General features: G+C 44.0%; 1 protein-coding gene across 2 annotated transcripts in view; it reads right to left on the bottom strand.

Moving 5' to 3' along the window:
• XRN1 (5'-3' exoribonuclease 1) overlaps nucleotides 1–17,061 on the bottom strand; it is a 205,025-nt gene that overhangs the window by 38,583 nt on the left and 149,381 nt on the right. For both annotated transcript variants that reach the window (XM_029615082.1, XM_029615083.1), the window contains 7 exons: nucleotides 11,523–11,658; nucleotides 4,540–4,596; nucleotides 4,161–4,293; nucleotides 2,699–2,768; nucleotides 2,299–2,524; nucleotides 975–1,076; nucleotides 134–229 (listed from right to left, as the gene is read on the bottom strand). In XM_029615082.1, the coding sequence (XP_029470942.1) occupies nucleotides 134–229; nucleotides 975–1,076; nucleotides 2,299–2,524; nucleotides 2,699–2,768; nucleotides 4,161–4,293; nucleotides 4,540–4,596; nucleotides 11,523–11,658 (820 nt within the window). The remainder of the gene's footprint in view (nucleotides 1–133; nucleotides 230–974; nucleotides 1,077–2,298; nucleotides 2,525–2,698; nucleotides 2,769–4,160; nucleotides 4,294–4,539; nucleotides 4,597–11,522; nucleotides 11,659–17,061) is intronic.

A 17,061-nucleotide genomic window follows, 5' to 3' on the forward strand; every position in this document is an offset into this window, starting at 1 on the left:
CGCTCCTCCCAGCAAGAAGAGAATGGTTTTAGCACCACTAACGTGCATGCGGCATGACCTAGGAAGGGGATGGAAAGGTCCCAAGGACCTCTGATCCCTCTCTGTCTGCATTCACAGTAAGAGCTGTACTAACCTTGTCCTGCACATTCGGTTGAAAATGCTGAGGTTTTCCAGAGCTCTGCAGGGATTGCCAAACGCTGCAAAATTCATCGTGCTGTTTATTATGAACCTAAAACAAGGATGGAAATGGCACATGACAGAAGCTTGCAGGACATCCCAAAGTAATTCCACATAAAAACAGAAGAACTCTGGACGTTGTGAGCCCGCCCAGGGATCCATAAAAGGCAGTTAACTCCAGGCTCACACAGGGTGCTGGCGTCCTCAGACAGATGGGAGTCTGAAACGAATTAAATTCGCCCAGGGAAAATGAAGGCGGCTGCAACACTTTTGTAAAGATGAGACTTTATATTGGACAAGCCCCAGAGGAGCTGGGAATATAAAACAGCATGGAAGTCACTTCCTCTTATATGCCTGGGCTGCGCAGAAACTCAACATTGCATCTTCAGTGACAATACACTGGAGGATTTAATGAACTGGCTTTCAAATGCGGGTTGTGTGTAGCATATATAACTCGGCCAACATTTACCAAGCTAATAAAACAATTAAAGAAACTTGGTAGATACGAAAAATAGCACTATCCACCCAGCACATTCGGCAACCTCAATCTGCCTTTGACCCAATAAGTGCCGCCTGTCACCTGGTTTTGCAGCAGGATGCTGGGATATGACCATTGTAGTCTGACAAAAGACTCACATTAGCCAAAGCCATATCCCATGACTAATGCTGGCCCCCCTCAGGACAAGCTGTTTTGTTTTTTTAAAATTATAGCAATGAAACTTAACATAACAAGCTTAAAGTAACAACGCAGCCTTTCCACCAAACCTAATTCTTTCCTGATCATTACGAACACTTACCTTGTGCTTCTGATTTCCAGCAGACACTAATCCCTTCTGTGGTGAGCTGGTATTACCCTGATTGTCTGCTCTGAGGTTGTAAAGCTGTCTTCCATTCAGCTGCTGAAAAGTGTAGCAAAATCCCCCAAACAGAACAAAAAAAAAACAAGTTGACTTCTTCTCTCAAGCTATTGTGAAGTACATATCTGTGTGTGATCTCAGAGCTCTGGGGCTCACGTGTCCAGGAAACCTAAGCATCCAAAGCCTGGGTTACTACTGGCTCTAGTGAGGGAGATTTCTCCATGGGTGCACCTCAGACATGCCAGCTAAAAGGGCCAATTTAAAAGGAGTCACCCATGCAAATGTAGCAATACTATCACAGCCATTTTCTTGCATAAAGTGCACTTACGCGTGAATATCCTATGGACAATCCAATGGCATATATTGGAGCAATTTTCTAAAGCCCACTTACACAGGTAAAGTGCATTTACATATTATAAAACCCAGTTTAAAATGTATAGATGCTTTTGAAAATTACCCTCTATGAGTTTAGGTAGAGGAAAAGGAGAAGGCTTAAAACAAACATCCTCTTCAAAACTCTCCATTGGCTAGTTTAATAACCTTCTCTCATAGTCAACAGGAGCAGAAGTAAGCATACAGTGTTGTGAAAGGACAATTCACTCTAGCTTATACAAGAATCTGGAAAAGCAAATACTCCTAGAGAAAATTTAAATAAGATCACATTTTTAGTTGTTTAAATCCATTTTAGAAATAGTCTACATTTAACAAGCAGAGGGAAATTATATTTTCTTTTCTCCATTGGCCACAAAACTCTCTCACTGCCTTGGATAATGAAGCTCTCCCGTGGCTGGTGAAAGTTAAAGACACACAAGCAAACTAAGTTTCACATTGACTTGAAAGCATGTTGGATTCTGCTTGCTTGCTTGCAAACTCCTTCACTCCTCTTCTGCAACTTTGTCCTCTCCTATTTCTTTAAAAGCCTGTTTTCTTTTTCTTAACACTATAAGAGTTATAAAAGTATTTTTATTCCTGTTTTTCGGAGTTTTCTACTGATTGTTTTTTTTTGGGGGGGATTTATGTATTGTGTTCTTTTAAGGCTGGTCTTGCTTTTCCAAATCACCCAGAAATGTTTATAGTGTAGGTTGTAAAGTTTGTAAAAGAAGAAATAATAAAGAACTGTGCAAGATTTCAAAATCACAGGCAAGTATCAATTCTCAGCCTGTATCAGCTAACATTTTTATTGCTCACGTCTTAGAAGCAGCTGGGCTTTGTGGCAGAAAGGCTGGGAAAATACCAACACTAAAGGGAAAATGAAGGCTCTTACACGAGTGGGGATGAACGGAGAGCGTGGAGAGTGGTTGAGGCCTCCAAGCTGTGCTTTCTGGGAGCCTGCAACAGATGAATCAGGGGCATATGAAACAGACTGATTTGTGGCAGGCTGTGGTTTCACTATGGCTGTCAGCTTCTGACCTCCTGTTTCCGAACGATTACCATGAGAAAGGTTAATTAAGGCACTTGCTGGAAGTCGATAACCCCGGAACTGGGAGCATCTAAAAATAAGAGAGACAAAAAGGTTGGAACAAATATATAGCAATAATGCAATAGGAAGCTAAAAATACATGAACTTCAGCTTTTAACCGTGCTGCTGATGATATAGTGAATATTTCAAACATTTCACAGCACAACTTCACCACCGACCAGGCTGATTCAAGAGAGAAACAAACCTTATGGTTAGGCCTCCACAGAATTCCTCATCAAACAGTACCTCATACAACACATCTGCTTCTCGATCAGCTGTAAAAACAAAACAGAAAACAAACCAAAAGATGGAATGGTATGACGTAGGCCTAAAAGTCTTAAGTACTTGTGCCAATCACAAACACTTTCACCTCAGTTTAGATAAATGTGAGGACCCAGAGGGAAGCAGTTACCATCAGCATGGGGAGGCACTGCTGGCTGAGCTGAGACGTTTTACAGATATCAGGATATCTGTAGCCAACACATTTATGCTGAATTAGCAGTTTATCTGTGCTGCTAGGCTACTATCACAATGCAGCAAGCACAATTTTAGTGTATATGAGGTTCAGTGTGCTGTATCAGAGAGAAGCAAAGGTGATGCAGTGGTTATGTATGTGTGTGCTTACCTTTGTACAGGTCAAAGGGGGCTCCAGTACACATTCAAGGTTCATCTATGTTCATGCAAACCCTTAATCACACCTGTAAAGGTGTAGTTATGTTTGTGCATTAGCAGTGGCATGAGAGTGGATGTGTTAGCTAATACAAATTGTGCTTCATGTAAATGAGCTGGTTTGCATATCTTGTCTGTGTTATCACTGAGAAAAGTGCATTACCATCAATGCAAATACGTTAACATCGCCTTAGCACGGCCTGAATGCATTTTACTGTGTTAGGTGTGCTCAACCTGCATTAACGCTTGGGCCAATGCGCGCCGATAAGCTGACACCTAAGCGCGTTTTGTGTGACATCTTGGACCCTACCACCCTTGCTCATTTTACAGACGTTAGCTTGGCTTTTGCATTTGACTAATCTAGGATGCCAAGAACAGTAATTACGGATAAAAAGGAAAGAAATTACTTTCACATGAATTGGCACCAAGACGCTAAAAATAAGAAAGAATCCTGGTACCCAATTTATATCAACAGAGGAAAGGTTGTGAAAATAGCTGCACTGTGCTGTGCATCATGTCCAGAGATTATAAATGCTCCCTAAGCAGTCTTGCACCAGGGTTGTCCATGTGACTGAAGAGTGATGGGGAGCAAAGTCTCCGAGACCAAGGAAAGGCTGACAGTGCCTGCTATGAGATAAAGTCCTCCCACGGAGGTGGCTTGCCTCAGGGGCTCATTTGTCATTCTACCCTCAGCAGCTATTTGTTTTTGTTAACGTGCTACATAATATTTTGCTGTAGCTACAGTAAAACAGATCAAGGACAGGCCTGGCAATATGTTAGAAAAAACCCAAAAAAAAAAAAACCCCCCACCCTGTCAACGGTTACAGAATATATCAAAATGCCAAAGCAACATTTTATTTCAAGTCTTCTCCTGCCCTGTTCACGCCTTCCCAACCTTGAAACACTGCAGCAGTGCTCCCTGATTATTCAGCCCTCCTCACATCCACACTGCCGCTCAGATAAGAGGACAAATCTCCGAAGAAAGGAAAAAGCATGACCTCCTTTTATTCCTATGACGGTGCCGCGGAGTCCAACCGGAACAGAGAAGCTCTCTCGCACGTTAATGACCCGATCAAACAGATGGTACTCTGCATCCTTGTCAGGAACGATCCCATGCTGCTGCTCCAGAGGCTGGAGTTACAGAGAGAGACAAGAGTGTGAGCTGGTCAAGGCTTTTCAAAATGCAAATACTGCCACAACAAAGCAAATAAAGAAGGAGATAAGCTGGGCAAACTAACTTTCCCTAGGTGGTAACCTCTTCAACTCTCCTTGAAGATTATTAGAACAAATGCTGTTTGAAAGGTGATAAAAGTGCCACAGTAAAAGTTAAGCATCTTAAAATATTTTTTTTAATACTGTGCATTGCAAATCACTTACCCTGAAGAGTAAATGAGGTTTGACTGTCACTTTCACTTTCTTATTACTCTTTCTTTGCTAGGAAAAAAACAAAAAGGGAAGAAAGTTTTTTTTCCTCACTCAAAATACCAAAAAGCTGAGCTGTTTAGATATGTTTCAATACTTTAGTAACAGGTCTAAAATACCAGCTAAATTCTTTAAGCAGCAGTTTAACACCGGTCACTCAAGCACTGGTTGTACTGAAATGCTCTCCCACATGTATGTAGCACTATTACATAGCACTACACATCTCGGGAAGCAAAAATCTCTTTAATTGGCAAAGTTGTGCTCTACTGTATTTTTGGACTTCTGCCAGATTCGGTGCTCGTGGCTATCCTGTGATTCCCTTTCAAGGCTCTAGAAGAAAACTGCTCATGGACTGCAGGCCAACGTTTTGGACACAGAAGAGGACAGAATGCCGCTGGGAAGGGAACTGTTAGTTCATGGTGCATGCTCACCCTCAAAAACCCCAATAAAAAGATTTTTTTTTTTGGTTTTTTTGTTTTTTTTAAAATATACTTTCAAGGTATAAAGCCTCATGGGAAAGCAGATTACCACTGATGTCAACTAGCTGGGTCATGATGAAGCGCTGTTTTAAACAAGTTTAGGTCTATCACAACAAAATGTGACATAGCTTGCACCTCTACTTCACACATTCCCACCCTTTGTTTAGCTTTCTTGAAAAATCTTAAAAAAGAAAAGACAAATGTACACTTCCAGCACCTGAAAGCTTCTTCCTCATGGATTTTTCCCTCTTTCCTCACAGCTTTCAGCCTTCTCCCCTCCAACAGGAAACATTTAGAAAATAACATCAACCTTAGAACAGGTGAAACAGTAATATGGATGATTAGGGGTGAATGTCCAACTCTCTTCAGTGATCTTTGGCAGCTCCCTAGTGGTGAACCAGGGGAAAACCCAAAGAAATATTGTGAACGCTAGATTTGGTTTTCCAGTCTAACTGCCTTCCCGGCTCCACAACGGCAGCCTCGAAGTTGTCACCTACTCTAAAGGAGAGCATCGAATCCTTTTGTCCTCTGGAAATTCATCCAGATTCCTTGGAGGAGTGAGTGGAGAGAGACACACACCTGATATTAGGGCTTAGTACCAGCTCAGTTCCCCAAGTCTCTGGCACACATCCTCAGACGGGGGGAAGTGGGAGGAGGGGCAGTTACCTTCAAGGCCCCAGGTGCTTTTAATGGTCTAGCACCAAGGAGATATTTGATCCAATGCATGGTGTTGCACAATAAAGACTTTACTGATCCAGTTCAAAATCCAAATGTTAAGCATTTAGAATTTACGAGCAGGTACTAAGGTCTATGAAGGGTGTTACTGATCCTCCGGGGATCCCCTCACTCTTGGTCTTGTGGTTTAAGGCTCCCCGACTCCCAGCACACCTCTCTCCTTCTCTCCTCTGGACTTGTGGATCAGAGCGCCGGATGGGCAGCTCTCTCTCTCTTTACTCCTTCCCACACGGCTGCTTAGTTCTTGCTGATTCTGTGAAGATCTTTGTTCGGACACAGAACTCGGATCAGGGTATTTTTTTCCCCAAACAGAAAGACAAATCCAGGCTGAGAGGTTTCCTCCCTCGGAGTGGGGATGGAGAGTTTAGTTAACTACCAGACTCTGAAGAAAGAGGGCAGAAAGCAGGCTTTTGCCTTTCCCCAAACTCCTCCAGAGATATGAAAGACTGGCTTGCTCTCCCCCTCTCTCTCAGATCCAAACCCTGGACCGCACCATTATGGCCATGCCTAAAGGGAGTGGCATAGCAAATGGTACAGGCCACTTACACATCTGGTGAAAGGAGCAGAGGTGTCTTTATACTTGCAATCTTGTCCACTGACAGAGCAAACCTACCTTGCTCTGGAAACACGTTTCACAGCGTCACCATTTTCCGTGCACAAAGCCACCTTCCTCTGGTGATTAAATATACATTTCTCTAGTCAAAGATCATTAACTTCTTCTGCTAGTTTCTCTATAAAAAAAAAACATGTCCTCTAAGCTGTGCCACTGCATAAGTGGCACAGCACATGAGTGAGTCTTGCTGGTGCTAGGCTGATGTGCTGGGATGAGGTGCAGTAGCACCAGTCTTGCCTGGCACATCAATAAAAAAAAAAGCGCTACATGGAGTTTGCCTCCTTTTTTATATGCAGGGATGCACTGGATGTGACCGTCCTACAGTATTCTATTACTTCTCATTTCCAAGCTGCATACTTTTCTCTGTGCTCTCTTCTTCACCGATTCTTGGCAAGAAAATAAATTTGATCGGTTTGCATTTCATCGCTTTTGATTTAGGTAGAACATTTCAATTTGCACGATAATTTCAAAAGAATTCACAATCTGATCATTGCCTATATGAAAATAATGGTGCCCATCGCTGACGTGGAAACTGCATATGCTCAAGGCCGCGGGATGACATCAGACTGGGTGACAGGTTGGCGTGCAAGGCTAGAGCAGGCTATAGGAAGACGGCAGAGGGCATGCATTCCAAGCCTGAAATGAGTCCATGTATCAATAAATTTAAAGAGAACATTTTTGAAATATTTATTTCTTAGATACTTAATGCGGCAACGCCATTACTCATCCTCTATAGGTGATGGTTATCAAACGGGCCCCCCGACACAGACCCCGTGTTTCGCCAAAAGGCTGCGTCGGGAGGGACAATTACAATGAATATTTCCACAACTAAAACAATAAACAAATAAATAGGTCACAATCTCAAAATTAAAAGGACTGTAGAACCACAGGGCATACCGTAAACATTACGCCGAGACATACCTTAGTGGGAGTCCAAGTTTAGGTCGCAAGGAGCGCGAACAGAACTGACAGGTACAGGCAGGTCTAGGGCTTTGGCGCGAAAACGCCGACCAATGAGAACGCACCAGCGCGGTGAATGAGACCAATCACACAGGTCGATACTGTAACGTGCGGTTGAGGATTTCCTGTCTGTAACGAGCTGGGAGCGCACAATTCGGATGCGTAAGGCGATCCAGTCTCCAGTTTCACGCATCCTTAGCGCTTCTTAAAACAGACGCATAACCCTTTCCGCACGCAGCATGTATATGATATGTAAATGAACGAATTAGCTGTATAATGAAGGAATTAGCTATTCCCCTCCGATACTGTGACGCGCGCTCAGATTATCTCCTTTGTAACCCGCTATTTTGCCGCGTCCTTAACCTGTTAGTTTACCGCCACCCTCTACTTGGTGTTAGTGTGGTGTTAGAAAATTAAAACGGGAATAAAGTGTAAAAAATGGGGGCGATTTCGGCACTCAAGGCCCCGTCCGGTCTCCGGTGCAGCCCCAGTCCTGTCCCCTCCTCCCGAAGCAAAAAAAAAAAAAAAAAACCCCGAAAAAGTAGCAAGGCTCGGGCCTGCTACGGTAGTCCCTTCTCCCTTCTCCCCTCCTCCCGATTTCGGTGCTCAAGGCGGCCGGGTGGGCGTGCATTCATCCAGAAGAGAGTATCGCGCGCTAGGTGAAGAGAACTGTGCGTGCGCGGAACGAGGGTGCGCCTGGCAATGCCGCACTCTTTCTACCGCGGCCTTAGAGTATCGACCTGACAGGAAGGAATCACCTCTCACACAGAAAATATCAAACAAAATAAAGCCGTTCTATTTCATTGTTTAAACCTTAAGGGGACAGGCAATCCAATCTGTGGATCCATTTTTGTTCTCTACGGATTAACATTTCAGAGAAGTTTTATTTATTTATTTATTTATAGATTTTTTTTATATACCGCGGCACGTTACTAACATCACCTCGGTTTACAATGAACCATAATTCAGCAACAAGCTTTACAATCAATTGAGAATAGAACAAGCATATATCAAATGAAGTCAATGAAAATCGCAATAGCACAAACATATAATACAATCGCAATAGCACAAACATATAATACAATTGAGTCTAGCCTATCAGGGGGGGATCATCTCCTAGGAGAAACGGTGTATAAATAGGTACTTTCAAAACGAATGCAGTAAGAGGAGTAATAGATTGAAATCTATTTGGAATGGGGTAAGATATTGTATGAGAATACAATTATATATTCAATTGATTTTTACCAATATGAAATAATCGTTGAGGTAAAGGGTGTGAAGGAGAGGAGAAGGTGGGATGGCAGATCTGAAGAGGAGGTGACCATTATGTATAGGCTTGTCTGAAAAGCCAAGTTTTTAAGTTTTGTTTAAATTTCTTATGGCAGGGCTCCTGGCGCAGGTCTGTGGGCATTTTGTTCCAAATGTTGGTTCCTGCTATGGTAAATGATCGTTCTCTCGTTGAAACATACTTGATGTATTTGAGAGAGGGAATTTGGAGTTTGGCTTGGTGCATTGTTCTTGTTGGTCTATTTGATTTGTGGAAAGTGAATTGGTCAGAGAACCATTGCATATCTTGGTTGTAGATGGATTTGTGTATGAGGGTTAAGGATTTGTGTATGAGGGTAAGTTACCCCCCCGAGGAGGAGGAGGAGGTAACATCAATTACACAGAACTTTAAGTCTGCTTCGGTATGTGAGCAAGCTAACCAATGAGGGACCAAAGGAGCAGTTTCCCGGCCAGTTTTGATGCTGGAACGATGTTCAATAATTCGTGTACATACCGAACGAGTGGTTTTGCCTACATATAGTTTAGAACCAGGGCAAATAATCACGTAGATCACGCCCCTAGAATTACATGTAGTAGAAAAATTGAGTGTGTAGAGTGCATGGGAAGCAGGGTGTTCAAAACTGTCATAGGTAGAACATGGGTACAGATGGAACAATGTCCACATGACTGGTGACCAAAAAAATGTAAAGAATCAGAAGAAGCTTCAACAAATTGGGAATGAGCTAATAAGTCTCTACCCCGACGAAAAGTAAATCTCAAAGGGCAGTCAAAAAACTTGTGCAAGGATAATATAGACCAATGACGTCTAATAATAGATGTTAAATCCCGCGATTGAGTGGAATAGGGCAGAATGCAATTAATACAGCCATCAGAAGAACGGACTTGAGGTGTAAGCAATAAATCCCGGTTGGCATAAAGAGCACGTTTAAATACCTTTTGAAGGACACGTCGAGGGTATCCTCTCTCCCTTAACCTAGCCAATATCTGCTTAGCTTGATTAAGAAAATCAGATCTCGATGAGCAAAGCCGCCGGAGTCTAAGTAGTTGACCTGCGGGGATGTTCACTCTCAAAAAGGATGCGTGATGACTGTCAAAACTTAATGTGTTACGGTCTGTTTCCTTCCATGTCTGGGGACCCATTTGATAACCATCACCTATAGAGGATTAGCAATGGCGTTGCCGCATTAAGTATCTAAGAAATAAATATTCCAAAAATGTTCTCTTTAATTTTATTGATACATGGACTGGACTCATTTTCGTGCATCTCTTTTCATGTGTGGATGATTTTTTTGGAGTGCACTCTCTCTTCTCCTGTTTGTCTTTTGGATGCACGCCAAACCAACATCGAGAGCTGGGCACAGAGGGGTGAACATGGATGCAGTTGCAGGCTGGGTGAAGGAGGAGATGGGAATTACTCCCACTGCAGTGCAGCAGGCCCAGCCACTAGCTGTAATCAAAATATTCTCCAGCTTCCAAGTCCTTCTACTGGTTCCTATTGATGGTCTGACAAAGCCCAGAGGGGTATCCTGTGTGGGCTCTCTCAATATGCCCCATAAACTTATTTTTGGAGTACAAAAATACATAAAAACAGAACCTAGGTCATCTCCCCAATATAACATTCTTTAGCCAAGCCACCTTCTCTGCCTATAGAAGCAGCCTGGCCTGGGGGGAATCTAACTTTTTGATAGTGTCCCCAGCTAGATTCCAGTCTCTGAACCTCCTTCCCAACTCGTCTGATCTTTACCGCTCACTTTCTGAGCCAGATGCCTCTCTTCCTCTCTCTCATGAGCACCCTGCATGTACCTCCACCCGGCCATTGCAGTTATTCTTCCACCCACCGCCACATCCTCCCAGCTCCCCTTTCAGACTCCCTACATGTAGTCTCATTTTATTTACGTGTATTCACTGCTTTGGCTTGACACTTCGTTTCCTTCTCCCCACCTTCAAGGTCCTTTTTCTGGAGGAGAATTACTTACAGGGAAATTCTTCCATCCACTCCACTTCCCTTGATCTTAATTCATTTTGCTTTTGTTCAGTCCCGGCTCACATTGGATCTGCAATCACATCATTCCCTCACTTGTAACAGACTCTGGTCCATCAGTTCTGGCTGTTATACGCCCAGCATTTCAAACATCCCCATATATAGGTTTAATATCCTGATCGCTTTTGCCTCGTTTATTTAATTTATATTCAGAGCAGATTAGATTCAGGTACTGTAGGTATTTCGGGTGTTGCTGCTTTAAGTGTCACATCATCCTGCCTTCCTTTGGCGTTTAGTCTCCGCTGGCGAGGCTCCTTCGCTGATGCTTTCCATTTCTGCCCTCACCCCTCAGGCCTTTCCCTTAATCAGCAGATTCGCAGTCCTACTGCTTTTCTGTTCTTACTCTTCCCCTTCCTAGTTTAACCGAGAGTGGGGTTGGAATAGTATGAAAAGGGCCAGATACTTAGCAAACCGATGGGACACCTCATTAAAGCCTAAGTGATGTATTCCCAGCCACTCATATTGCATGTCTGAACATTAGTGACAACGGTGACAAGGCCATCTGCTTTACATCGACAGACACGAGGGGCAAACTACGCCACGAGTTACTTCAATAAGAGAGACATCTATTTTTCTGGTACAGTCATGACCCTGATGTGACAGGCAAATTTATGAGTACACAGAGATGCAATCATCATACGTTTGCCGCATGCAAACTGTCTGTAGAATTGCTGAAATTCTTCCAATTCCTTTCCATACACTGCAGTCACAAAAAAAACAAATGACTGATTCATTTTATAAAAAGAAAACTGCTGGCAAAACTGTGGGAAAAAGAAAAAAAAACACCACCACATTCTATGCTAGAGCCAATAGTCAGTCATACCTTGCATTTCTCCACTTCTTCTTCAATTTTCTCAACAATAGCAGCATCCAAGATTTGTAAATCACAAGATGAACGAGAGAGCGAGCTGACAGGATGAGTCTTCAGCCAGGATACTATCTCTTGAACTTTCTCAGCACTAAGGCAGGGCAATGGGAACCAAGGAAAAAGTGTTGCTTTTTTTTCTATAAGCAGGGCAGGAGAATTAATAGTTGTAATAATCAGATAACACAGCTTGACTGAATACCTGAGAAACTGTTACTTGTTAGCCATGACCTCTCCAACACTTCTTAAAGCAGAGGTACTCATGGCACCAAAACCATGACTAATTTGCATATATTTCTCCAATTTTCAGTTATATCCTGTACTTATGATTATAATTTCCTAGTTTAATACTGTGAACTACAGAAAACAATGGCACATCTGTAGGACTCTAGATTTCAAATGTTAAATATAACAAACACAGTCAAGAATATATTTTGCTATGCTAAAATACTCTTGAATGAACACATATAGCACTCTATACTTGCAGAAGATAGCAAAATTGCTGACCTGTAACAGATGTTCTCTGTGGACAGCAGGATAAACAGCCACACATCTGGGTGACATCATCCAATGGCGTCTAGTTCGGTACTGTGCTCTCCTAGCTCAGAAGTTACCAGAACTTTCCCAAGTATGCTCTGTTCCCCTCGTGCATTTGCCACTGCATAATTTACCTCAGTCTATTTCCTAGCTAGTCTCAATTTACTAGGGAGGAGACTGGATTATGTGGCTGTTTGTCCTGCTGTCGATGGAGAACATCTGTTACAGGTAAGCAACTTTGCTTTCTTCACAGACAAGCCACACAAAGCCTCACATGTGGGGATTTCTTAGCTGAGGGTTGTAGGTGAATTTTTCAAGTTGGTGTTTTATTTTAAACATTTTAATACTGCTTGTCCAAACTTACTGTCTGCACCTGCACAGTAATGTCTAGAAAATATATGCATTGTGGACCATGTTACTGCTTTATAAACATCTTGGATAGATGTATAATTTGCGAATGCTGTCAATGTAGCCACAGTTCGTATTTGATGGGCTTTGACTCTCTCTGTAAGGTTTAGATGCATGCTTTCATAACAGTGAGTTAAACACTGCGTTAACCCCAATGATAAAGTTTGGGGCTTTTTTTTACTGGACTTCCTTGCCTATTGATCTCATATGATACAAATAACAGTATATTTCCAGCTGGTTCTTTCCAAATAGAATAGGAGTGCTTGCTTGCAGTCTGACTTGTGCAAAGTTTGTTCCTCATGCTACAGGTACGATTTTGGAAAGAAAGTTGGTAATGTTATGGTCTGGTTAATGTGAAATTGTGATACTACTTTAGGTAGATACCTTGGGTGTGTTCTAAGTACTATTTGGTCCTCAAATATTTGAGTATAAGGGGAACAGTTGACCAAGGCCCATAGTTCACTTACACTTCTCACTACAGTTATTGCCATTAAAAATTCGACTTTCTAGGTAACAAATTTTATGTCATCCACTGCTAATGGTTCAAATGCTAATGCTTCAGTTTGTATAAACCTTTTAGGAATCTTGCTACCAATGGATTTTGCAGAATTGGTTTCCCGCTGGATGACTGGTGATAAGCAGAGATAGCACTCAAATGCACTCTTACTGAATTTTTTAATCCGGAATCTGATAAATGCAATAGATAATGTAGGCTACTTTCGACGAAGCACCTGTAGATGTTCCACCAATTTGAAAATCCCCTCCATTTACAATGTTATAGACGAATTTTAAAAGCCCGGCAAGTGCCCAAACCGGGAGATACGTGCTTAAGTCAGGCTAGTGCGCGCCCAGCAGATTTTATAAGCCGCCCGTGTACGTGCATATCTACCGCTGCACGCACAAATAAAGTTTACAAAAAGGGGCTGGGATGTGTAAGGGCCTGGCCAAGAGATGAGCTTGTAAATACTTACAAACACTGGCGTGCACCGGGGTTCCCTGTCACGTAACTTTACTTCTGCTATGGATGACATGTCAGTTTTAAAACAAAATCATTTAGGCAAGTCACCAAGGTTTTAAGGGTCAGGGCTAATAGCGGAGGAAAAGGGGGGGGGGGGTTTGAAAGTCCTATTCCTTAACTGGGTGAACTGGGTAAATGGCGAATGGCGTCTGTGTGCATCCCTTGCAAAGATTCCCCACTTACGTGGTAGATATGGGATTTGCATGCATATGCACGCGTCCATTTAAAATTGAGTGCACATGTATGTGCATCCAGGCTATTTTATAACATGCGCACATATACATGCGTATGTTATAAATGACCACATCCCTGGGCGTGGGCTGACGAATGTGCGTACATGTGTGCCTTTGCGCCTGTTTAAAAGTTACTGTCAGGAGACTTTCGGCGATGACGTAGATGTGCCGTGGCACAGAAACGGAGCTCCAGAGCCCCGCTCCCCAAGCCGGTGAAAAACCCCGAAAATAAGTGCGCCAAAAGCTGCTGTGACTTACCAGGTCTTCCTACTGGTGACTGAGAACCCCTGGCCGCGCGAACGGGGCGCGGGTGATGCACCAGAGGAGCACCCGGAGGACAGTGACTCGACGGCCCTGCTCTGTCAAGATGGCGGTGGCCCCCCCTCTGGCGTGAAAGTGCTGGAGGTGGTCTCCGATGATGCCCTGCTGCAGATCTCGCAGTGTCACCGCAGCCCTCGATTTGAGGCTGATTAAAATCCAATCTTCAATGGAAGAAATCAAAGCGGTGGTGGAAGGCCAGTCCAAGAGACTGGACGAAGCGGAATATATCCTCTCTGATCATGGCGACCGGATGGTGGTGGAACTCCATGTGGCTGTCCGGCAGGCGCAACAACGGGAGCTCCTCAAGAAAATTGAGGATTGGGGGCGATGAAACAACATTAAGATAGTTGGGCTGCCTGAGAAGATGAAGGATGGTGAGCTACTCGAGTTTGTGAAAAAATGGCTACCCACTCAGGTAGGCCTGGACTTGTCCCCAGATGCTTTAAAATGTGAACGGGCCCACCGGGTCGGGGTGCTACGGGAGGGAGCGAACAGGCCCCGGCTGGTGATGGCCAGAATACTCAATTGGGACCACAAAACTAAGTTGCTGAGGGCCTTCAAGCAAAAAGACCTGATGGAGTATAGCTGCGAAGAGAAAGCTTATAACACCAGCTTGCTCCGAACTGCACAGGAGGGGGATAAAATTTGGATTACTATACCCAGCTAAACTCCAAGTCTTCCATGGTAACAAAGTCCTTTTCTTCAATACCAAGGAGGAGGCGGATGGATTTTTGGCCTCCCTCCCTGGTGCCGATGGGAACTGAGTGGCGAGAGAGAATGGTCAGGCCATTTTTGATTCTTTATGGGGCTGTTTGTGATCTTGGAATTCCTGTGCTCTATTTTTGTCCTCTTGGCGGAGAAGGTGGTCAGCAGGGGCTGCTGGGCAATTTAGTTTTGTTCCCCTTTTTGCTGCTGGCTGATGGTGACACGGGACTTTGTTTCAGTTTCAATCTCTCATCTACCTGCCCAAAGACACCTGCACTTCATAGCAAACTATTGCTGCTGGATTAAGGCTTGCCATTACCTGAGTGGGCCATGTGGACTCTGCCTGTTTGTTGCGGGGTTGGTGTGCCGGTTTGGGGAGTGGGACAGAGGGGGTTTTCCCTCGACCCATCAGTGAGAGAGACTGCGGGGGGGGGGGGGGGGGTTTAGCTCTGCGCCTCTTGGGGTTAATGTGGGGGGGAGGATGGTAGTGTGTGTTTGGGTATGACTGTGGTGACTGGGGGAGGGATGGAGAGGGAACGGGAAAAGGGAGTGGGAACAGGGACCAGGATCTTCTTTGCCTGTAACTGTGCACTCTTGTGGCCTAGGCTGGGGGGCCACGAGGTATGGGATTGTATGGAGACGGAGGCCCTCTCTCGGGCTCTCCTAGTAACTGCTTCTGTTAATGAGTGGCATGGCGAAGGTTAGAGTTAGCACTTGAATGTGGATGGCATCCATTCCTCTATAAAGCAGAAGAAGCTATTAACCATGTTTAATCGTATGCATTCCCAAGTTGTTTTTCTCTAGGAAACTCATTTGTGCGATGACGAGCATCGCAAACTTAAACGAGAGAGGGTGGGCCAGTGCATATACTCTTCCTACTCGGCTCGCAAGCGGGGAGTTGCCATCCTTATTCACAAACAGTTGCCATTCCGCCTTACTAGAACTTGTCATGATACAGAGGGGCGTTATGTGGTTGCAGCTGAGGTCTTAGGTCAACAGAAGATAGTATTTTGTAATGTTTATGGCCCCAATACAATATTCCCAAGCCTTTTTTTCCCATTTGGTGGGCCTGAGCTGATTTTTCTGACCATGTCTTGGTGGTGGGAGGGGATCTGAATGTGGTAGCCAACAAACAGTTTATTTATTTATTTAACAGTTTTTTTATACCGACCTTCATAGTAAATTACCATATCGGATCGGTTTACAGTTTAACAAAGGGAAAAACTAGAGTAACAAATTCACGTAAACGAAAGATAACAATAGTAGGAATAAGTCAAAGTTACAATTAACACGTGTTAAACTGCAAATCCCCTAAACTTGCTGTAGCCCAGGATCAAGAGGTGGGAGTGAATTTCTTGTGCAATGAACTGCAGTTATTGGATGTGTGGCGGGTCCTACACCCTGGCGAACTCGACTTCACATTTTATTCTAACCCGCACCACTTGCTTGTCTCTGATAAATGGTTTGCTAGAGTGGAAGAGTCTAGTATTGGAGTTTGTACTCTCTCTGACCACTCCCTGGTTACTGTCCAGCTTTAGTGCGACCCTGGAGCTCGACCCCCATTTTCTTGGCGCATGCGGCCTGACCTATTTATTGATGAGGCATTTCGCGCCCACCTGCAGGCTTGTTGGAAGGAGTATATTTTACTTACCTCTACACCTGCAATTTTCTCGGCGACCTTATGGGAAGCAGGGAAAGCGGTAATGCACGGGGAAATCATCGCGTACATGGCTCGGGCCAACCGTCAAAGAAATGCCAAGATTCTGAGACTTACTCAGGTCCTCAAAACCGCATAGCAGCGTTATGTGGTTGATATGACCCCGGATGCTAAGGGCCAAGTTGATCAAGCCAGGGAAACGCTAAATTGCTTGCTCCATCAGAGGGCCTCCAAATCTCTTAAATATTATCAGTATCAACTTTATAAATATGGGAATCGAGCTAGTAAGCTACTGGCCCATTTGGTGCGCCCTCGAGATCAGAAGAAAGCTATAGCTGGCATTAAGGACCGAAAAGGGGTCCATCAGACAACCCTGGCGGCCTTCTCGGCCAGGTTCCTTGAATATTACCAGCAGCTCTATGAGGCAAAGCAAAGGGATCCAGTTGCTACAGAGGCCCTGTTTCAGTCACTTTCATGGCCCCGCCTGACCCCTGATCAAGTCGCGGCTCTTAACATTCCCATCACAGAGCAGGAGATTTACGCAGTAATACAGAAGCTTAAGCTGGGGAAGGCTGCAGGCCAAGGTGGTTTTGGGTCCAAGTTCTATAAGATCTTGAA

This window comes from Rhinatrema bivittatum, chromosome 9 (genome assembly GCF_901001135.1).
Source record: "Rhinatrema bivittatum chromosome 9, aRhiBiv1.1, whole genome shotgun sequence".
In the NCBI taxonomy this organism is placed as follows: domain Eukaryota; kingdom Metazoa; phylum Chordata; class Amphibia; order Gymnophiona; family Rhinatrematidae; genus Rhinatrema; species Rhinatrema bivittatum.